At 40.7% G+C, this 21,508-nt stretch overlaps 4 protein-coding genes and 1 long non-coding RNA gene across 14 annotated transcripts in view; 2 read left to right on the forward strand and 3 right to left on the reverse strand.

The window, feature by feature from the left end:
• The window catches only part of LOC144215853 (SLIT-ROBO Rho GTPase-activating protein 1-like), a 39,669-nt gene extending 33,251 nt beyond the window's left edge, over positions 1 to 6,418 (forward strand). For 2 of the 5 annotated variants that reach the window (XM_077745028.1, XM_077745030.1), the window contains exons 19-22: positions 536 to 716; positions 1,596 to 1,733; positions 3,249 to 3,639; positions 4,712 to 6,418. In XM_077745028.1, coding sequence (XP_077601154.1) covers positions 536 to 716; positions 1,596 to 1,733; positions 3,249 to 3,639; positions 4,712 to 5,104 — 1,103 coding nt within the window. In that variant the 3' untranslated portion in view covers positions 5,105 to 6,418. Of the gene's footprint in view, positions 1 to 535; positions 717 to 1,595; positions 1,734 to 3,248; positions 3,716 to 4,711 lie in introns of all 5 variants that reach the window. The other 3 variants (XM_077745029.1, XM_077745031.1, XM_077745032.1) reach the window with 2 other exon arrangements.
• On the reverse strand, positions 5,781 to 9,810 carry LOC144215861 (uncharacterized). 4 transcript variants are annotated; one of them, XR_013330515.1, is made up of 8 exons: positions 9,266 to 9,810; positions 8,605 to 8,677; positions 8,248 to 8,409; positions 8,034 to 8,171; positions 7,222 to 7,335; positions 7,045 to 7,121; positions 6,703 to 6,859; positions 5,781 to 6,624 (listed from the first exon to the last, which is right to left on the reverse strand). It is a non-coding gene; the product is annotated as an uncharacterized LOC144215861 (long non-coding RNA). The 4 variants fall into 4 exon arrangements; XR_013330517.1 differs by lacking the exon at positions 8,605 to 8,677 and having other exon boundaries at positions 8,039 to 8,171; positions 9,266 to 9,809; XR_013330516.1 differs by lacking the exon at positions 8,605 to 8,677 and having other exon boundaries at positions 7,222 to 7,332; positions 9,266 to 9,808.
• LOC144215856 (protein mono-ADP-ribosyltransferase PARP12-like) lies at positions 8,340 to 16,142 on the forward strand. Its single transcript, XM_077745037.1, has 10 exons — positions 8,340 to 8,441; positions 8,587 to 9,924; positions 12,760 to 12,892; positions 13,074 to 13,341; positions 13,433 to 13,531; positions 13,646 to 13,790; positions 14,405 to 14,570; positions 14,655 to 14,887; positions 15,076 to 15,135; positions 15,977 to 16,142. Exons 2-10 carry the CDS (start codon positions 9,602 to 9,604, stop codon positions 15,990 to 15,992), a joined length of 1,443 nt encoding a protein of 480 aa, XP_077601163.1. The 5' UTR covers positions 8,340 to 8,441; positions 8,587 to 9,601; the 3' UTR covers positions 15,993 to 16,142.
• LOC144215859 (uncharacterized) lies at positions 10,202 to 12,117 on the reverse strand. Its single transcript, XM_077745040.1, has 4 exons — positions 11,921 to 12,117; positions 11,346 to 11,389; positions 10,752 to 11,254; positions 10,202 to 10,444 (listed from the first exon to the last, which is right to left on the reverse strand). The coding sequence occupies exons 2-4, from the start codon at positions 11,359 to 11,361 to the stop codon at positions 10,409 to 10,411; spliced, it is 555 nt and encodes a 184-aa protein (XP_077601166.1). The 5' UTR covers positions 11,362 to 11,389; positions 11,921 to 12,117; the 3' UTR covers positions 10,202 to 10,408.
• On the reverse strand, positions 15,540 to 20,226 carry LOC144215855 (thromboxane-A synthase-like). Of its 3 annotated transcripts, none has more exons than XM_077745033.1 (14): positions 20,006 to 20,226; positions 19,184 to 19,287; positions 18,946 to 19,039; positions 18,808 to 18,860; positions 18,636 to 18,732; positions 18,447 to 18,563; positions 18,277 to 18,365; positions 18,065 to 18,213; positions 17,753 to 17,883; positions 17,399 to 17,692; positions 17,234 to 17,322; positions 17,025 to 17,162; positions 16,144 to 16,306; positions 15,540 to 16,013 (listed from the first exon to the last, which is right to left on the reverse strand). In XM_077745033.1, the coding sequence occupies exons 2-14, from the start codon at positions 19,276 to 19,278 to the stop codon at positions 15,927 to 15,929; spliced, it is 1,596 nt and encodes a 531-aa protein (XP_077601159.1). In that variant the 5' UTR covers positions 19,279 to 19,287; positions 20,006 to 20,226; the 3' UTR covers positions 15,540 to 15,926. The 3 variants fall into 3 exon arrangements, with proteins under 3 accessions (XP_077601159.1, XP_077601161.1, XP_077601160.1); XM_077745035.1 differs by having other exon boundaries at positions 20,072 to 20,223; XM_077745034.1 differs by lacking the exon at positions 20,006 to 20,226 and adding an exon at positions 19,360 to 19,464.
• Between the last annotated feature and the right edge of the window lie 1,282 nt (positions 20,227 to 21,508).

Here is a 21,508-nt window from a genome sequence, read left to right on the forward strand (position 1 = left end):
ACCTATTTGCAGATATCGAAAACTCACCAACATTTTACTTAAACTAAAGTATTCTCAACTTCACTTGTTGGGTTTCTCTGCATTTCAGCGCATTGGAATAGACGCAAAGCCATTGGGTAATTATCTAAGGAACACTAAAGTACCAGAGAAATTTATTGCCAATGTTTATTTCCCCTGTCAGTGATCCAGAGGTTTATTCGTATGCTTATCAGCTCAATCTAATGAGCCACATACTTACTGAATTCCCCCTGAGTGATTTAGATCTCTTCTCAGCAGCTTCTATAAATACAGAGTGTTCGTTCCTCCATCCCCGTGCCATGTTGTCAGGCTAAAATATCCAACGGGCTCACCCACACGCGCTCAGCACACTTTTACTCCACGTGCACCGACCGGATGTCACACTTGAGCAACCACAGGTCCCAACATCTGCGTCACATGTGTCTTTTGATGTCAATATTGATTTGTCTGATCTTTCCGATGTCCGTGTCACACCAGACACGCTAAACATGACCTAACTGATCTTCTCTTTTGACAGAGGGTGAGCCCATTGAAGCCATTGCCAAGTTTGATTATGTAGGGCGCTCTTCCAGAGAGTTGTCCTTCAAGAAGGGGGCCTCACTGCTACTCTACCAACGGGCATCGGAAGACTGGTGGGAAGGACGCCACAACGGCATTGACGGCCTTGTGCCACATCAGTACATTGTTGTCCAAGACATGTGAGTGACCTCATTTAATCATGAATATAAATGACTATGTATTAGATTGCACTGTATGTACATTTCGAGGTAATTGAAGTTATCGCTGATAACACATGCACTGCCATTGATGACAGGAGACGCCCATCTTGTCGTGTTTCGTCATTGAAATGTAATATTTGGGAACATATGGGGCCAAAATTATTTTAAGGGACATTTCTATGCTAATATGAACTAAAATTGCCATTCTAAATGCAATTGCAACTAGATTTTCAGTGGGCGTGTAATCTATTAATTACTATCTTGTTAGGATTGCATCATATAAACCAGAGACCCTTGGTAGCTGGCCCACAAAATTCTTTCTTTGCTGGTGTCCACCCCCTTTCAATCCATAAATCCCCTGAAGGGGCACTACCGATGATCTCGTCTCCCTTAATGAAAGAGCAAGAGGATTTAGTGCCAGTTGTACCGGGATTCGTCATATCCTGCTCTATTCTCAAAACTAGAAAGCTGGGCAGTGCACTTTACAGACCGGGTCACGATCTCTCTATCTCCCATAAAGAAGCCCACAATAAAACATGCATTGCAGAGAGAGTGCTTGAGGACGGGTTTGTCCTCTAATGTTTCTCCTCTCAGGGTGTGGTGACTTCCTTCGGTTTATACATTACTTGGCCATTTATTAAAATGTATATAGTCTGATACACACTATACTCTTGACACATATATTTCTAAGAACTAGATTTCACTTTCTTACTGTATTTGGGGATGCTTGTATTGTGGCAGCTGGCATGCTAAAAAGGAACAGTGATTTGCTTTGGGAATCCAAGTCTTTTGAGAGGCTGGAATACATGCTGACTGTCTTTCTGTTTCTCACTGTTGCTGTCTCTTATCCTGTCCTAGAGATGACAACTTTTCGGACACGCTGAGCCAGAAGGCTGACAGCGAGGCCAGCAGCGGTCATGCCGGGGAGGATAAATGTTCAGGAAAAGACATCAGTTTACCCAATGACAGCAGAATCTCTGAGGCCTTCATCAACAGGTTGGTAGATGAATTTAGGGCAAGAATAAGGAACACTGCATGAAAAAAAACATATTGAGACAGAGTTACTGCACTCTGAAATGGAAAAATAAGATGTAGAGTGCTAATTGCCAAAGGTTTTATGTTCTATTTAAGCAGATCCAAATTCTCCAAGAAAAATATTTTCAGAAAGAAATGCCACTTGCCAGCATGAAATTTGGAATTGTTGAAATAGAATAGCAGCATTTCAGGAAATAAACAGCAAGGGGTTTTGATAACTAGAACTATCATCCGCAGTGCGAAAAGATGTTTTATCATTATTACACAAGAAAGCCACAACTTTGCACTCTTAAGGAGTAACCGAATATTATAGCAGCAGGGAACACTAGTTCTGGCAGGAACGTAGCAAATTTAATTTTCCCCCTTTGTCTGGATGCCATTACTTGGGAATAAATCTGCCTAAGTCCCAGTCGTAGCGGTTTTAGATGCCCAGCAAGGCACCATTATTCAGGTACTGCCCCTTCATCATATTCCCAATTAACCAGTGCACACTTGGGCAACCTAATTTCTCACTCTTAAATACGAATTGAATTGATAAATGTAATTTATGGTGGAAAATCTTTTAGACAACAAAGCCAGGTTATTTTTTTGTATTTACTTTTTTTAAATAACATCATGGCCTGGTATTTGAATGGTGATGGTTGACTTTTCACATATACACTATAATGGAAGCAATAGGAAATATCAATTTCCAAGTGTGCTCAAGTCAGCAGATTGTGACGCGACAGACAGACAGACAAAGCAATTTTGTCAGCATGTATTGGCCGTCAGTGCGTGTCTACTTTGTCTTCTGGTTCCTCATTGCTGCATTCAGTGACCTTGAAACGTGCCACTTACTCAGTCTGTCTGTCTCTCTCGCTCAGTCACAGTCACACATTTGTACTCACACCCATTGACACGGCCACCTGTACATCGTTGCACAGTTGGACTGCTTCTCCTTCTCCTGTATCCTATTTAAAATATTTACACCAGTGTACTATTTTTCACGTCATCCTTAATTCGTATGGCCACCTATTCCAACAACAATTCATCTCATTAGCTCCCAGGTGATATTCACCTTCTGTTTGTTTGCTTGCTGTTCTGGAAATCCTCAATGTTTAATTATTGAGTTCATAGAGTTTTAACAAAGAACTCTGAACATTTGAGCATCTCTACATTTGAATGGACTGTGGGGATATTTATAGATGAAATATAGAGTAGTTTAATTCACATTTCTCACTTATTATTCATAGTAAATATTACTTGAACTGGTGGTAAAGTGAAGGACTACAGACTATTAAAAAACGACAATGGCTTCATTTATATGCGAACTACTCCACCTACAGGCCTTTATATGTTACTGCAGTTTTCTCTTTTTAAACTGATTTTTTACCAATGACTTTAATTTGGCCAAACTAAATTTGGTGTGTCCAAAGTGCACCTGGTAGAGAATTTTCCACGGTGTCATTATTTTCATCCTTTCTATTGGTCTCCCAGCAGGCAGAGAAAACGATTGGACCCCCCATCTCGCCGCCCACCTGCCCGCCCAAGCGACATCCATTCCATGGTGCACCCATCTCAGCAGGGCCATCCCAAACGCGGGGGTACCCCCGAAGCGGGTTCCCCGGTTCTCAGCCACTTCAGCCCACGAGACATGCTCCGAAGCCGCAACCATCTGCCCGCTGACAGCCCCGAGCGCCGGCGCCGCACCGGCCACGGCAGCCTGACCAACATCAGTCGGCACGAATCCTTGAAGAAGACGGAAAGCCCCCCCATCCGTCGCTCCACCTCTTCGGGCCAGTACACGGGATTCGTGGAGGGCCACCACCATCACCATCATCGTCACCTTCACGGCGGCAAACCACTGGATCCGGAGACCATCGCACAGGTCAGGGCAGGAAGAACGGCAAGGCCACCGCAGCTCCCTCCGCCGTCAAAGCCCTGCCCCGCTCTCTAAAAACCTAGTCAGTCCCTGTCTTCTGCTACTCTGTCTGTGTGCTCACTACACAAAAGTGAGCACTTTGACAGGCAGCACTACTCCTAGTCCACGTTACAAACTATTTTGCGACCATTGACGCCAATAGACGTAGTCGTAAACACTTCATTCATTTTCTGAACTGCTTTATCCTCACTAGGGTTGCAGGGGGTGCTGGAGCCTAACCCAGCTGAACACCCTCAATTGGTGGACAACCAATCGCAGGGCACAAGGAGATGGACAACCTTGTACTCTCACACTCATACCTAGGGGAAATTTAGCGTGTCGAATCAGCCTAGCATGCATGTTTTTGGAACGTGGGAGGAAACCGGAGTACTCGGAGAAAACCCACGAAGGCCCGGGGAGAGCATGCAAACTCCTCACAGGTGGACCGACCTGGATTTGAACCCAGGACCCCAGAACTGTGAGGTCGCCCGCCCTAACTACTCAGTTGCCGGCCTGCTCGTACGCACTAGAAGCAAAATATATTAAGTTAAAGACTGGGTGGACAATTTTAGCTGTTTAATAATGTGGTATTTACTTATTAAGTTGACATGTTGAGCACGACAAAATTCCCCTTCAACTATAAACAGATGACATTTAAAAACAAATTAAGCTTTAATGGGCAAACTGCTAATCGTCAGGGGCGTCGGAACCCACTGGGGATTGAACCCTCCATCTCAGAACTATGAGGTGGACGTGCCAGCCACTCAGTCAGTGTGTCGCTTCCTTGATATATATTTATGAATTCAAATCTACCCCCCTCCGATAAAAGTAGTAGTAGTCAAATGAACCTGTTTAGTCACTTAGAGGTGCAATGAACAATTGTCTTTTTCAAGGTATTGTTTCACTGTGCCCCAGTGATAGACCAGTTATAGAATGTCCTATTATTCTTCGTTATTGTTATGTCAACCAAGTGATTCTGCCTCTTTGTCAATATTGAGTTTCCTCTGTCCCTCAAAGGCTTTGTCTTTGTCTCCTGCAGGACATAGAAGAAACCATGAACACTGCTCTGAACGAGCTTCGCGAACTGGAGCGCCAGAGTTCAGCCAAGCACGCCCCCGACGTGGTTCTGGACACCTTGGAGCAGAGGCAAGCCCCGGGTGGGGGTCCCACGCCGGCCACCTCCAGCGAGTCCCTCGGCCCGCCCATCCACGGCGTCACGTTAAGGTCCACCGCCAGCACGGAGCCTCCATTCCGCCGCAGCACTGGCGACTGTGTGAGTAGCTTCAAACCCGCAGTGGCCCCACGCATGGGCGTGCAGCTCAAGCCGCCTGCTCTGCGACCCAAACCCATGCTCCTGCCCAAAGCCAATCAGGTTTCACAGACGCCTGCGTCATCGTCTCAGGACCCTTTGGACAAATCCTGTACCATGTAAAGTTTGCGAACAAACACTTCGACTGCCATCATCTTCCGCCATTGACACGCCATCTATTTCAAACTGGAAAGATAGGAAACCATTTTCAAACGGGTTAGACGTCTTATCTCTCTCAACGGCAGTGCACGAGTTAAGAATGAACTTGGACCAGAAATCAAAAAGGCTTCCCTTAGTGCTGCCCCCAATTTAAGCACGAGTTAGAGCAATAACAAGTGGATGCATGTCCATTTGTCAGCCTGGAAACCAGGTAATCACAGTCCCATTTTTCTTGAAATATCTTCTCCATTGAAAGATGTTGTGAACACAACCTTCCAGACTAAAGCTGCTGAGATGGCAGATGAAGTGCTGCTTGACCAAACAGAACTTTTAGGAGGAATTACTCATTGATGAGAAGTGCAAGACACATTCTCTGGAGTTTAGTGAACTCTGTATGTGTATTTTCTTCTGGACCAGGTGGAGAAAACCACTACTTTGCGATGTATCACGCTTTTGATACATTGACTCAAATATACTATACTCACTCATGAGGATATTGGCCATTCTCAACTTTCAACATGGCCCATCAGAATCCCTAGTTTTTGGGGAATATGATTCTCAAATAGACTATATATGAAATACCTAATGGACAGAAAGTAATGTGGAATGCAAAGGCATCACAAAGACAAAGACATGGATGTAGAGCCTTTTGAAGAATCTTTTTACTCTTCTCCATCTTCTTGGATGAAAGTTATACACACACAAAAAAAAACATTCACCTCATTTTCTAGAACGTGTGCGATGGTCATGTATGTTTATCATATTTAAATCACAGTCAAGCTTTGGAGGGAAATGTTCGATTTGTCAGCAGCACTATAACAGCTGGTCTACAAATTATTCAATAGTGAATTTGCAGTTTGATCCTGTCCGTACTCCGCCACAGGGTGTTATAGTTTGACTAACTTTCAATATTTTTGTAATCTCTATTTAGTTTTTTTTTCTTTTCATAGGGTAGAACTGACAGACTAGAATGCAAAAGACGTTGAAAGCATAATCTGTGGAAAAATGTGCTTTTCTCGTAATGTAATGACAATGTAAACTTGTGAAAGTGCCTTCAAAGAGGTTTCTGGAAATTGATTCGCGTATTCATTTAGAGGCTACAAAAACACCTGTGTTAATAGCATTCTTGAGAGTAAAAAAGAAAATGATTCCAATTGAGCAGCTCATTAACTGAACATTGATGTAAATGTAGTGGAGTCATGTAATAGCATAACATCCATGCTTCATGGCTTGAAAAGCTCAAAGGGTTTCTTCCTAATAAATGAAATAGATTATTCACCCATAGGCTGCTTTTGTTGTATCAAATTTTCCATTGGATTCATAAAACATGTACTTTAATAAGAAATATTATAGTTAAAGAGACATAGCTACTATTTTGCAATGAGTTTGGGTAATATTTATGCTTTGCCATGTGCTATATCTGGTAACTTGACTGAATTTGGAAAATCCCCATGTTTGCAGCAGGATTTTGACTTGAAGGTCATCTGAGGAAAGCAAAGTAGCAACTCAATCGCAAAACAAAACCATCAATTCTAATTATGTTTTCCTTTGGTTTCCTTTACCTCAGCAATTGCAACTTTCCTCTGCCAAGTGCGGACCGGTTTGTTGCAGCTGTTTGTGTTTGTCCTTGACGTCCATATAATGCATCACGTCAGGTGCCTGGTAGGTGGACATCTGGCACTGCAGCTGTTTGTTCTGGGCCTCGGCCTTTGAACGCACCTGCAAGTAGAAAATATGGAGTAGTGACAATTTGAAGCGATTTAATTCCCACAGTCTTGTCTTCACAATGGTCCAGTTTAAAATGAGACCTTTAAAGAAATCTGAGTGAATTAACTTGTGAAGATGTCAATTATTTAATTGCAACTGTCGGTGTAGCTGTGTTTAATAGTTTTGAGAATCCTCACCATTCAGTTGCTTGCAAATGTTTGTCTCGGAGTTCCTCAAGGTCGACAGTGGGCTCACTGTAGTCCAAGAAAAGTTCCTGGGTATGACATATTTTTCACATGACTTTTGGGTCAGTATGTTCCACTAAATTTGGGATGTCGTGCAAAAATGTTCTTCTATACATTTCCTGTGCTAACCTCCAGTCCTGTTTCTGCCTGGGTTTTTTTCTCCTGGAGCTTGAACTGGACTTTCTTCTCCCGTGCCTTCAAGCTTTGGATCTTTAGTTTCAGTTGATCACATTGGCTCGCCTGCTTTTTGTCAGTACACACAAGGAGAGGGAGGTAGTGTATATAAATACTATAGACCAAGGGTGTCAGACTCAGGTTGGTTCACGGGCCGCTTTAACGTCAACTTGACTTCACGTGGCCTGGACCATTTTAAAAATAATCGTTCGATTTTAAAAAAAAATTACAAATGTATTAAAAGCCCTGAATATTCAGCTTTTTATAGATCTAAAACAATGTTTATTTGAGCTTTTTTCTAAAATATATTTTTAGATTTTGCAAAAGGATTTTTGAACTAAAAACACAGAAAAGAAATAATTTAAAAAATTACAATTATTGATTTAAAAGGAGGGAAATCAGGAAATTTAATATACATCTATATCTATTATTTTAATTTGATCCTAAAACAGAAAGTCGGCACTCATGATTTACTTTCCCGGGCCAGATTTGGCCCCCGGGCCGCCACTTTGACACTTGTGCTATAGACTATGTAGTCAAACGTATTCTCTCACAACTCATCAATTTGACTGATATTCCATTCATAATCGTAGGTTTTAATTTGATTTTCCAGCTGTTTTACCTTTTCTGCCAAGACCTCAATTTCCCTGTTTGTTCTAATTTTTCATGCAGGTGTTCTTTAGGGTTGAAGTCAGCTTTGTGAAGGTTAAATATTTTACAACACAATTGCTATGTTATATATAAGGCCTGTAATATGGTGCCATTACCTTACTTTGCATATGCTGGAGCACCTTTTCTAGTTCTTTCATTTCTGACTTCTTCCTGGCTTTGAGCAATCTACATTCAAAGTCGCTCTTCTCATTGCGGATGTCTGCTCGGTGTTGCTCCAGTTCTTTTAGAGAGACCTGGAGGAGCGTGACGGGGATGAAAACAAGCACCCTGTTAGCTTTTTGATGCGGATTTCAGTTTATTGACACATACATGGTAGTTTTCCAGAATTCTCTCAGACTCCTCCTTGTCTTTCTGCTGGATTCTTATCAATTCTGCTGTTTCCTTTTGTGCCACACACAGTTTTTGTCTCAAGGTCAGTTGCTAAAGGCCAGTGCACAAACTGCCCTGATTTATCTGCTCCCAAGTTTGATCCTGACAACACAGCAATACAAAACTGCATGAAGGTATTTGATAAGATGAATCTCCTAGGAATGTTATTATTTGAAGGCATCTAGTTGTGAATTAGAGTTAACTCAAGTAAACGGTATGATACAGAATTAAAAGTTGATTAGTTTCAGTTTTGTTTATGCTTATGTTTACATCTTCCAGTTGAGAGGTTCCACCTACCGGCAGACCCACTGGCTGGTTCAACAGGTGTTCAAACAACTCATTCTCTGCCAAAAGTGCTGCATTTGAAGTTCTAGTGGACAGGTGATCCAAAAAATACACAATTTTACTCCAAGGAAAATGTGGCAAGTACTAACACAGCTGTATAAGTACTGATTTGTTAAACATTTCATGCATATATGCTGTTTTTTTCTGAATATTCATTCATTTTCCAGTACCTGCTTTTTGGCTACTAGTTGGTGGCCAGCTGATCAGCTTTTTTCTTATTATTGTTCTTTCAATACCGAATATTTTGTCTAGCAACATGAATATGACAACTGTATTCAGTCAGTTTCTTTTTTGTACATCTCTACCAATTGTCAAGCAGTATGGTACACTAGGTTTAACTATTTCAGTGCCATTGCCGGTGATAGACGTGCAATCCTGTGGACTTTCATCCTTCTGTTGTGAATTGAATTAATATTGTAATTTAAGAGAAAAAAAAAACAACAACAACAACCACCCCCCAAAATGATATTTTCGCTCACATCGATGTTTTCACAGGATAAATTGGTATTTTTGAGTTAACATTAGATTTGTTCACTTTTTAAATTCAGAAAATAGTGCACGTTTGTCAAGTTTTATATTTTATATGATTTAGATGAAGGAAAATTGTACTTACTGTAGATGTTGGATACGGGAATGGAAGGCGTCTTGAAGTTTTTGTATTTCCATCCAAGTTTCGGTTTTGTTTCCAAGGTGCAGCGTGCTGGTTGCTATGGAGCGTCTTGCACAACTCTTTTACACAGCAATTCTTAGAAAATGCAACTTCTATATTGAGTTTCGTTTTTATGTTTACACAAAACGGAACCTGAAACCGAAACCAGCTTCCCAAACGACAATAATGAGATGACGCACTCCGAGGGGTGCGCTTTTAATAGTCAGAGCGGGTGCGTATCGCTCTCATTACGTCCAAAACCGGATTCCTATTCGCAAGCTGGAGCATCATCTTCTCATCATGTCCGATCAAGTATCCAATTTGATCCTTAGCGTCCTGTGTGACGAGCAAGGCAGTTTGCCTTTTCAGGATTTGCTGGAAAAACTGAGTCAGAAGGTCACCGTCGCCAAGTCCATCCTTCATAAGATCCTAGCGGACGACGAAATAATTTCTATTCAAAAAGGCGTCCTGCCCATCGAGCCGGATGAAGTTCTAAGCCTGGATAGTGTGCTGGTGGCCAAAACGTCTTTGCGGATCTGCCAGAAAAAACCTGACAAGTGCACAACACCGTGTGGGAGTTTGCACCTGTGTAAGTTTTATGTGTTGGAGACCTGCGTGTTTGGGTGAGTCATTTTTTTAAAATATATTTATTTACGGTTCTGCTATATTTTTTAAATGGAAATTGGCCCTTTTTCTTTTTTGTAATTCATTCAGAATGTTTTAAACTTGACTTTTAATGAAATATCTCATTTGGGGAAGTGTTTTTTTCTCCGTGTGAGTGTTAGCGTTAATGGTTGTCCCGCTCCCTTTGCCCTCTGCATGTGACCCATAGTTGGCTAGGCTCCAGCACCCCATGACCCTAAGGGGGACAGAAAATGATTGAATCATAATAATAATGACTTATTGTGACTTAAAAGACCAAAGAGCTGTATTTGAAGAGTGTTCCGACATAACTTGTAGAAGAGAGATACACAACCTTTCACAAATCCAGTTAAAAAAAGAATAGGTAATGCCTTTGAGCAGAAATTGTGTTAACATATAGGATTCTAGAACTGAGCACTTTTTCAGCTCGTGTTATTTTGTAAGATGGTCTTGTAAGTGTTGATCTCAGTCGCAGTCGCTACAGCTGCTCGAAGAGTAGCACTGTTAGGAAAGATAAATCAGATTATTAATGCAATACAAAGAATGAATGAATGTTGATTGATTGAACCAAAAAAATGTTTTAAATGTATCATATAATACGGTAGATTTAAAAAAAAATTGATTGGCCATTGGTAGGCAGTTGCGAAATAACATAGAAGTCAAATCACGAGCAATATGGTCAAATTGTCTCAAAAGTTGTAAGTTCAAAAACAGTCACAGAGTATAGTTTTGTTGTTGTTGCTCTATTCAGACACTGTTTAAATTGAAATTCCAAGAAATGCAATGTCTGGGGTGATGTTAGCCTCACCTTATAGTCATTATACTTATGCTTCTTCTGCATCTTCTTCAGCTTTTTTTCTGTCTTCAACTTTTTGTGGACTTTGTGTGTTAACAGTCCCATGGCCAAGCCTGCTAGGCCACCCCCAGTACTACCCCTGTTTATGGGATATAACGGGTTAATCCCCCTATGGGAGTAATGGCTCTGGTAGTGGTGGTAGACTATTGGGTTGCACTGGGGCACCACGGGTTGGATGACTGCTGCTGGGGCTACCAGATATCCAGTATGCACTACCGGATATCCAGTGGTTGCTACCGCATACCCAGGGGGTGCTAACGGGTTGGGGTTCGGTCCGGAAAATCCTGGGTTAGATTTCGCAACCTGGGAGGCCTTGGGTAATATGCCTGGGTTGACACCTGATGGATATTGGGGTGGCGGGTATTGTTGATGTTGAGGAGGTTGGGGATACAAAGATGAGTAGGGGGGAGGGTCTGCGGGGTTGTGGTCAGGAGGATAAGCTGGGTTCGATGAACCTGAGGATTATACACACATGATATTCACTCTCACTGAGCAACATGTAATCACCCACGAATCATAGAATCATGTGCATATATGCCTGGATACCTTGATATGGCCACATATTTACACGTCGGGATTTGTCGTAAATTCTGGAAAAACATGAAGAAAATTCAATGTCAGTTTGTTGGTTTTTTAAATTCCCCCAAGAAACAAGACATAGACAAAGTAAAAACCAATAATAAAATGTATATTTACCGTGAAACCTCTATTTGAGTGGCACTTTTAATAAAATGGCACCTTGGTGGAAGAATTGAAAAATAGAATGGCACCCTCTAATTGAACGGCACCTTTAATTGAACGTCACTACGGGGAAAAGTTGGAAAAATAGAACGGCATGCCGTTGAAATAGAAGTTTTACGGTATATTAAAGCAAAAGCAAAACATTGAAAATTAACAATGAAGTAGAACCACAAAGCTTGTTTTACAAAACAGTACACAAGCAGGCAATCAACATAAAACAAATGTCTGACTATTATGGTCTGTAAACTATCTGTATGAAACCAAACAAAGCAATATTTTTGTAACAGACATTATGAGTAAGTTCCTTATGTTCAATTATATCATTATTTACAGCAGTATAGCATATATTTTATGCGTATTTAAATCATACCAAAGCTTACCTGTGCTTGTTTGTTCACTGAGGAGCACCTGTTTGTCTTCCGTATTCAATCGCGACAACAAAAATACCAAAAAGCCGCACCCAGTCATTTGCACTCAGACGACACGTTTCCGTGTAATGGAAAACATTAGCAAACAAACATTAACAAAACTTTAAGTGACTAACTTGATTTTTTGCACCCTCACAACTAGTGTAATAGTGAATGGAAAAATGGAAAAAAATGTAGATAATGAATTTGCACATTTCTATGTGGCAATACAATGTGAAAGGACAAATGGTGAACTTTGAGAATGATGCAAAGCAAAACCTCTAAAACAGGAATATGCAACATTCCGCAAATCCTGATTATCGATTCATCATGCCAAACACTTGTCACCCGGTTTCCTCCTTTGAGCATTCAGCCTCTTTTAATTTATAGTCAGTACAGGTTTTAGACACAAAAATCATTCTAAAGGCTTGCATGATCTTGTGTTACATTGTTTATTAGCATTAAAAAGTATCATAATAGTCAAATATACAAGAAAATGAGTGAAAAATTCATGATGCTCATGTCATAATTTAGATTTGGGAAAGAAAAGTTCAGATTAATTTACAATCCCATACACATGCATGTAAAAAATATTGCAATTTGGTAAAAAAAATAATAAAATAAAATAATAAAATAAAATAAATGTACCTGTTGTAATGGTACACTAGGAATGGAGATGGTAATATTAGTGGAAAAAATACACTCCAAGTGCCATCATTTTATACTGGAGAACATTTATTTCTTATAAAACTGCCTAACTAGGAGGCCCTTAATAAAAAAAATCACTTAACTTTTCCTTTTTAATTTTTTAGAACCAAGTGTAAACAGCCACATTCAATTAACATACACAACGCAGAGCTTTTGAAGAAACTGGACCTCCAAAACCTTTCAGAAAAACAGCTGTTCCAACTGTTATTACAGAATGATCCTTACCTTCTTCCTGAGGTGAGTAGTGCAACCGTTAACTCGATGGCTGCCATTAATAATGACCACCATTTTGACTGGGAGGGCTAGCAGTGATTCATTGCAATGGGCGTTCCCAGTCCAAATGGATAGGTGTATCAGATGAAACATAATCTTCTAGTATCAGCACACTGAGTTGAAATGGATCTGTACTTTCCCCTAGATATGTTCTCACTACAATCTCGGTGAGGGAGTAAACGGTTTGTGCAACTTCAGCTCTAAGTGCCACAAGCTTCACATCTGCAAGTCCTATATCACCACAGGAATCTGCAAACAAGGCTCGTCATGTTCTAGAACCCACCAGATTAATGCAGAGGGGCACAGAAGTTTTGTAAAGTTCAGCCTAGGGTTCATAATGACACTCCCCAAAATATACAAAAATAAATGCATCATCATGGGTGACTATGAAAGGGCTTCTGCTGCGGCATCTGGTATTTAATTTTAAAAAAAAAAATCATAACCATCACTTGTGTTTACCCTTTGAGTCCAATATGTGTTGTTTGTCATGTGCAATATTTTTAGGAATTTCTGCTGGATTGATGATGAAAAGAAAACCAGTGAGTGATTCTGACAAGCTGGAGATTTGCCTCTTCTTCCTGAAAAACCTCTGTACTTACAACGGTAAAAATCCCAAGAATCCCCTTCTCAGATTTTGTTTCAATTCCGAATTTTGCTCTCTGCAGAACCAATTGCAGTCTGTTGCTGTTTAAATCCTGTTTTTGACATTCCTGGCAGAGAATTGTGTCCGCCAACACTGGCAATTACCTTATAGATGGCAGGTTTTGGAAAGTTCTAGTTCCTGGAAAGACTTAAATGACATGGAGGTCATTGAGAAGGCTTATTGTGACCCAGCAAAAGAGTCAAATGATGAATACCAGAGGTTTGTATATTATGTATTTTCCTTGCATTCACCTGTGTTTTTGTTTCCTTTACATTCAAATAGAATTTGAAGTAGATATACACTTTTGATGAGAGTTTTGTGAGCTAAAAGTTATCTCATCTCATTTTCTGAAGCGCTTTTTCCTCACTGGGGGGGGGGGGGTGCTGGAGCCTATCCCAGCAGACTTCGGGCCAGAGGCGGGGCGACACCCTGAATTGGTGGCCAGCCAATCGCAGTGCACACAAGACAAACAACTATTCACGGTCACACGCATACCTAGGGGCAATTTAGAGTGTCCAATCAGTACCATACATGTCTTTGGAACGTGGGAGGAAACTGCATTACCCAGATAAAACCCACGCAGGCCCGGGGAGAACATGCAAATTCCACATAGGAGGACCGACCTGGATTTGAGCCCAGGAATCCCACTTTGAGGCCGACACGCTAACCACTAATCCCCCTGGCCACCCTCTAAAAGTTATTGGGTAATTTATTGCAAATATTTGAAGTATTCATTCCAAAAGTTATTATATAGACAAATGTTTCCATGCAACTTTACTACGGCATTTAATTTGCTTGTACCAGTGAAATACGTTGCGACTATTTTCTTTAAGGACGCCAAGACAATTGGTGGACTTCATTGGGATGATTTGTAATGATTCTCATGTGCGCCGCCTGTCCTCACCGTCCTCTGTCACCAAGTCCGATCACTTTATTCTGACAACACGCTGGATCTGGTACTGGAAGGCTCTCGATGGACAATGGCATGAGTTTGAAGAGGTCAGCTGAGGTTCTTGGCTCGGCCAAAGTTTAAATGTTGCAAAATGGGACCCTCAAATGGATTTTTCTCATTTGTCTCTTTAGTGCCCCTCTAACACGGAGACCACTATCACTTCCAAGGAGCTGGAAAATAAATACATGGAAAACCAAAAGGGCCAAGTAGCTTTCTCTGATGGTGAAGAGGATTATGTGATTCGCTTCAGTCAAGCAGGAACTCAACGGATGTATCAGGAAAATATCAACAGTCTTACCAGGCGGGAGGTTCGGAGGAGACCATACTTTGTGTCCCCTTCTGATATGAAGGCATTGCTGGAGAAGTAATTGTATTTTCTTTCTTAATACATTCTGATCGTCTTCATTTTCTCATGGACTCCTGTTGTTTCAATGAATATGCCTGAACCCAATTTATTATTTGTTTGTGTCACTAGTCTTGTATTTGAGACTAAACTTTGGATGTGGGGCTCAAATGACATGTTTTTTTTCTTTCGTTTTTGTCCTGGTCTAGAGAAACAAAGGACAAAAGGAGTGCTGGTGCTCATTCCGATGCACACCAAAAAACACCTGTGTAAGTCAGCATTTTCTTTCATTTTCTTCAGAGGCACAAATATGCCATCATAAAAAAATGTTGACAGAAACCTAACCTGAAAGGAAAGTGTAAATGAAAGACACTTCACCTACTTTCTATAAATCAAAAATACATTACTATTCTGTCCATTTACAATTATAAACGGCGCCATCATGAGAAAAAAGGGGTAAAAAAAAAAGTGGATTTTATTTACTGCGCGCCATATGATTGCTGCTGCGCAGAGAAGACGAGAGTAGTGCGCAATTGTGCAGTTTAGAGGGAACATTGCTCCCCACAGACTTAAATGTGCAGATTTTATTTAATTAAAGCTGAGAAATGTGTTAGGGGATGTAAAATTCAATTTTGAACTTATTGTTGCACATTGAATAACTGGGAAAAAGGAATAGTTATATTGTATAGTTTAATGTAGATTTTAGAATATACATAGTCCTCAAATTCTTGACAAAAAAAACAAGGCATTTCTCATTTTCTCCAAAAAAAACCCATTATTTTGTCAAAATTTAGCAGCATATTGCGTTCATCATTCTGATGACTATTTTAGAAACATAATTATTTTCCTTATTGTTAAAAAAGAATGTCCTCTCAGTGGTCTGAGCGGAACGCTGCCATTGTGAAAGTCTTGTGTCAAATCTGTCATGTGAATCGATTGTTAGCTGTGGCCATTCATAAGAAATGTCTGTATGCAATCAGCATGTCATCAGACCTAACAGTAACTCAAATACAAATGTCTGCTAATAAAACTAAACCAGCAGCTTAAAGATGGCAAGTAACTAAGAATTCAGATCTCTCCTTGTAATCTTGACAAAAATTCCATTTTTAGGTCCAAGGGTGCTTGATGACTTCAACTCGAGTGGAATCTGGAAAAGAAAACATGTTTCAATTGTATAAACTTGGAAACTGCCGTTGATGGCGATACATAGCAAATGATTGCTGCATGGTTTCCTTGTTTGGTGTCAATGACATTGAATAAAATATTGGTGAGCCCACCTTTGTGTCAGAGCAGGTTGTGATGTTGAACTTGTGAAAGAGTTGCACCAGAGCCACTTTGATCTCCAGTTGAGCGAGCCTCATTCCCACACAATTGCGTGGTCCCGCCCCGAAAGGGAGGTACACAAACGGATGCCGACCGACTTTAGCTTCTGGCGTGAACCTAGAGAAGAATCCCATGAGGTGAACAGGTGAAATCATTTCATTTCTTATTCCAACATAATCATCATTTTCTTTAATGAACTACCAGGATGTCACATTTCAGTTCATTAAAGAAAATGATGATTATGTTGGAATAAGGCGGCCCGGTGGAATGAGTGGTTGGCGAGTCGGCCTCACATTTATGGGGCCCTAGGTTCAAGTCTAGATCGGTCCACCTGTGTGGTGTTTGCATGTTCTCCCCGGGCCTGTGTGGGTTTCCTCCGGGTTCTCCGGTTTCTTCCCACATTCCAAAAACATGCATGGTAGGCTGATTGGACACTCTAAATTGCCCCTAGATATGAGTGTGAGCTTAAATGGTTGTTTGTCTCCTTGTGCCCTGGGACCGACCGATTTAGTGTCAGCTGGGATAGGCTCCAGCACCCCCGCGACCCTTATGAGAATGAAACGATTCAGAAAATGAGATGAGATGATATGTTGTAATATTAGCCTGCCAAGCCAGTCTGCTATTCTGTGGTTTCAATTCAGTTTTCGCCACGGTTCAATATCAATCGACCAATCACAGCACGTGAGATTACACTTTGTGATGCCTGTGCTTATTAGAGGCAGCTTTGGTCATCAAATGTGAAATTCAGCCCTAATCACAAAATACCAGACTAGACCAAATAAATTGTACATAGCCAAAGTCAGGCTGGCTTGATAGGCTAATGGAACATATATACCTTTCAGGAATGAACTTTTCTGGCTCAGGCCAGTGTTCCGGGTCATAGTGAAGAAATCCCACTGGGATCTCCACCATGGCTCCTTTTGGGAGGTGCACTCCATTCACGATGCAGTCCTGTTCAATTTCTCTAGAAAACCTTGAACAAAGTCGTGAAAATCTTTTTTAGTCTTGGTATCCTTTTGGACTTCTAATTGTCGTTGCATCTACCTGAAACCAGGAGGATAGAGCCTTAATGCTTCGCACACAACCATATCTAAATATTTCAGCTCCTGGACATTGGTGTAGTCAGTGGACTCCTGAAGCGATAAGTCACAAGATGAATAGCCAGATTTACGAGACAGACAACAACCAAAAAAACCTAAGAAAGCTCACGTGTTTGCTGAAGAAATCATCCACTTCCTCCTGCACTCGACATTGACACTCCGGATTGATTGCCAGGAGGTAACACGTGAAGGCCAGAGTATTGCTGCTTGTCTCATGGCCGGCCAGCAGGAAGACAAAAGCTTGGCCGATGATCTCGTCTTCCGTTATTGCCTTTTTTGAAGGACGACGAGCAGACGACTCTGGAATGGCATGCTCGGATTCGGCGGCATCGAGGTCCTCCAAAGAAACTGCGTCTTGGCTGCTGCGTGCATCCAACATCAGCTGGAGGAAATCCCTTCGCCTCTGCATATTGATGCATATGTTTTCACCTCCATTTGTACATTTAAGAAGATGGTCTCAAACCTGCTCAGGAGGTTGCTCCTCCCGCATTCTGATGATCCCTTGAATGCTATTGATGAAGAACTCGTTCATTTGGCGACGGCGTTTATTGGGGATGATTCCTGCTAGTGGAGCCATGATGTGTGGAAAAGCAACTGTGAAACACATTTTTCGCAAATTTACCAGAAAAACTTCACTCATTGGTGTAATTTCTCTTTTTTTTCTCTGCCCAGGCCAAAGTAAAGTTCTCCCACAAATGGTTAAGTGTATTACACTAACAACTTTCTCCCAAGACAGGTTATAATTACATAGAGGGAAAAAATAAATTATCCTTACTGAAAAACAGCATGATGGGCCTAAAGAAAGAAAAAGAGAAGAACATCTGAGCATGACGGACAAAGGGGTCGTCCGGATTGTTTTGGGAGTCCACATGCGTTGCGAACGCCACGCTGCCTATGACATCCATGGTGAAGCACCCGAAACACCTGAGACCAAAAGAGGAAGTCACTGGAATGCTCCATCTTTTCTTGTTTGACCGTTTCGTTCACCTGTGAATGTCAAAAGCCTCCCCTGACTCTGCATAAACATCCAAATTGTTCATCAGGGCAGTTGTCGCTGTTTGGATGAGTGGAACCATCTACTGGAGCATAAAAGGCTCGTCATGAGCACAAATTTTCCATACGTTCATGAACTCATTGGACTCATAACCTCGGATCACCTCTTTCATTTTAGCAGCACTGAAGGAGGGTGTCAAGATACTACGGACTCTTTTCCATCGTTCGTTCTTTAACATGAGCAGACAATCGCTCATAGGTTTGTTGGCAAAGCGATTGGTCTACATTTAAGGGAAGAACATTTCACCAGTTGCATTTAAACAACATTATGTTGGATTGTGGATTCCACTTACCATTCTGTTGGGAAAACTGCTGAAATCTCTCACCATCACTTGTCGCAGCATGTCGGGGTCTGCTACGATCACCACTGCTCTCCTTCCCAAATAATAGCTAAAAGACGACGGGAAGACGCGTTAATAACACTTAAGTCAAGGCACAAATAACCGAGAAATGATGTTGAAGTACCCGCAAACTCGACCATATGTCTTTATCAGGTCAGACATGGGATGGAGAAAACCCTGAGTTGACAAATGGAACAAAAGGGATCATAAAAGCAATATGCACACTTGCATTTCATTTGCACAATCATAACATGTAACTCACTTGTCGAAATAGGAACAGATTGCCAAAGAAGGGAACTGGCTTTGGATGTTTGATTCCACATCGGGTGAGGACTGAGAAGGGGTAAGTTGAATACCTGACAACAACAACAAAAACAAAGAGAAAATAAATGCAGCACATACTGGCATTTTCTCCTCACAATTATCATTAGATGTCTGATCTACTTTGACTACCAACAATGTGATTGTAGAAGGAATCCGAATATCAAATCCAAGCTCACCAGTACAGTAGAACAAGAAAAAGGAGGCCCAGTGTCACAGTTAATCCACTGAAGTCTGTGTGGAATGTCTTTAGAATGTCACCTACACTCTCCATGATGCAATCCTAAAAAAAATACACAATTGGCCTGAATTGAATAATAAATGTTCTATGTCATTATTAGACTTAAGAACTTACAAATTCACAGAGGAACTAATCGAGACTTTAGTACAGTCACTAAAACATCATCACACTGCCAGATGCATATCAAGAAAGAATGTTCTCAGACTTTTACTTCCGTCTTAGCACTGCAAATTTTTAACTTGCACTTTGATACTTCCACTAAAACACCGTAGGTACCTCATATGCTTTTTTTTACGTCACTTCATTTTTATTGAATATAAATCTTTTTTATGACTACTTATGTATGTATGCACTCTGTTTATTTAAATTTTAAATGTCATTGCAATTTTATAATGACAATAAAGGCATTCAATTCAGTTAAAATGCTATCAATGTAACCACAGAAAAAAATATGATAGCAAGGATAATGGTTTTGAACCACGTTAGGATAAAAATTTAATCAAAAATTAAGAAACCATTGGCAGACATTTAACAAGGTGCAGTGATGTAAGCAGATCGGTAATATTGCGCATGTATATAGATCACAATATTAAACGTGAACAATCTAAAAAAGAAAAAAAAACATAATCCCGTGATAATCATGAGAGAACATTATGAAGCAGATGCCGTAATTGAATGGAAGGGGTTTCATTTAATTTTGATGGGAAACCTCGATTTGACATGTAAACATTGGAATGGAAACGCCTCCATCGATACTGACCTTCCGGATCTGTTCTTTTAAGCAGTGTCTGGTTACAAAACAATCGTGTCCCTCGATAGTTCTCACCTCATCTGAAATCACGTAAGTGCTCACGTTTTCTCTGTATTTTGAAATAAATAAGTAAGTTTAACATGATCCGAATCTCATAATTATGATATGCCAGTGCTTCCCTTTCTTCGTCACGTCATCGCTTGGGCAGGCGAACAGAGGCAAAAGTAAAACAACACCATCTAGTGTTCAGTTAGAGTATTACAGTTAAGGAAGGTAGGTTCAAGCAAGGGCACTGTACCCAAAGTAAAAGCTTATTAAAATATTGTTGACTTTCGTTTACCCAATACTATAACAAAAAACTGTCATTGTAGTGATTCATTTTTCAGTGCATGTTTAAATGTTACCATGAACATAATTAAGATTCACGCAGAATTTTATGTATGTTCTGCCTACCTGTTTAAAAAAATGTTGTTTTTTTGTAATTCTTTTCATAATTCTGTTTATAGCAGTCTTTATTACTTGCATGTACGAAATTTATGTTAGGTGTTAATCAAGATGAAAATACAACTATGGGGCTTTCCAGCAGGATCATCTTCTGCTGTTGGATTTCAAAACCTTAAATCAACTGTTATCAATAAAGAGTATTCCATCTCTGGTAGAGTGACTTCTAAGTAAGGGGCGACAAAAATATTATTAGTTATGTTACATAGTGTTATGTCAGTCAATAACACGGATGAATACAGATTCTACGTCAAATCAGATTCTGTGCTATTCTCAAATAAGGGCTTTGTGAGTCAGGCAAGAGTTATTGTTGCTTTGTCCTCTTCAGGTAAAACCTGTCTTGGTGGATACAGGCATGTGTGAATAATGCATTAGAGATGATAACCCCTCGCTGGCTTAGAGATGGACAGAAATAACACTGACGTCAGGGTGGGGCCTCAAGAGGGCATAGAGGGGATTAGCCGGCACACTTCTTCACAGGGATCTTATTCGCCTCTCTGCTTGGTTGTCCATCTGAATGATCTTGTTGCTGTGCCATTGACGGCGATAGGTGTCTAATCCATTTGAACTTGGCAATGTATGATCCTGTTTCAGTCTATTGACGGGTATCATCCCTGAGGGCGAGCAGTGAATGATCATTTTTCAGTGTGATTGATTGGAGTTAGACACAATCTATTTCAACTGAAAAGGATCATTCACCTTCCCCAATTAACAACCAAGAAACACAGAGTCGGGTTTAGGTGCTAAGGTTAATTAACAATAGTTTTGCACCCTGCACTGAGAAAACCCAAGAACTAGTGTGAAATGATTTGACAAGAACTCTTAGTTACATCCAGACCCACCCATCCAATTTTGTTAATACTGTCCACCTTGAACAAACAAAGGAGGGTGTCTTAAAGGAAATAACCGATGAAGCCATTTGTTGCAATGTGAAATCACACTTTTTGTGAGCTTATAAAATCCTGTGAGAGAGAAAATGCGGACATGAAGGCAGTCTGTATATTTATCAGG

The sequence above is a fragment of the Stigmatopora nigra genome, chromosome 22 (genome assembly GCF_051989575.1).
Source record: "Stigmatopora nigra isolate UIUO_SnigA chromosome 22, RoL_Snig_1.1, whole genome shotgun sequence".
Taxonomy (NCBI): domain Eukaryota; kingdom Metazoa; phylum Chordata; class Actinopteri; order Syngnathiformes; family Syngnathidae; genus Stigmatopora; species Stigmatopora nigra.

Excerpts from the sequence above, each read along its gene's own strand:
- LOC144215856 (XM_077745037.1), top strand. The coding sequence starts at position 9,602 with ATGTCCGATCAAGTATCCAATTTGATCCTTAGCGTCCTGTGTGACGAG. Across the intron at positions 13,532-13,645 it reads AAACCTCTGTACTTACAACG|AGAATTGTGTCCGCCAACAC; the intron begins GTAAAAATCCCA and ends CATTCCTGGCAG. Across the intron at positions 14,571-14,654 it reads AATGGCATGAGTTTGAAGAG|TGCCCCTCTAACACGGAGAC; the intron begins GTCAGCTGAGGT and ends TTGTCTCTTTAG.
- LOC144215859 (XM_077745040.1), bottom strand. Across the intron at positions 10,445-10,751 it reads ATAAGTATAATGACTATAAG|TGCTACTCTTCGAGCAGCTG; the intron begins GTGAGGCTAACA and ends CTTTCCTAACAG.
- LOC144215855 (XM_077745033.1), bottom strand. The coding sequence starts at position 19,278 with ATGGAGAGTGTAGGTGACATTCTAAAGACATTCCACACAGACTTCAGT. Across the intron at positions 19,040-19,183 it reads TTTCTTGTTCTACTGTACTG|GTATTCAACTTACCCCTTCT; the intron begins GTGAGCTTGGAT and ends TGTTGTTGTCAG. Across the intron at positions 17,693-17,752 it reads AGGAGCAACCTCCTGAGCAG|AGGCGAAGGGATTTCCTCCA; the intron begins GTTTGAGACCAT and ends ATCAATATGCAG.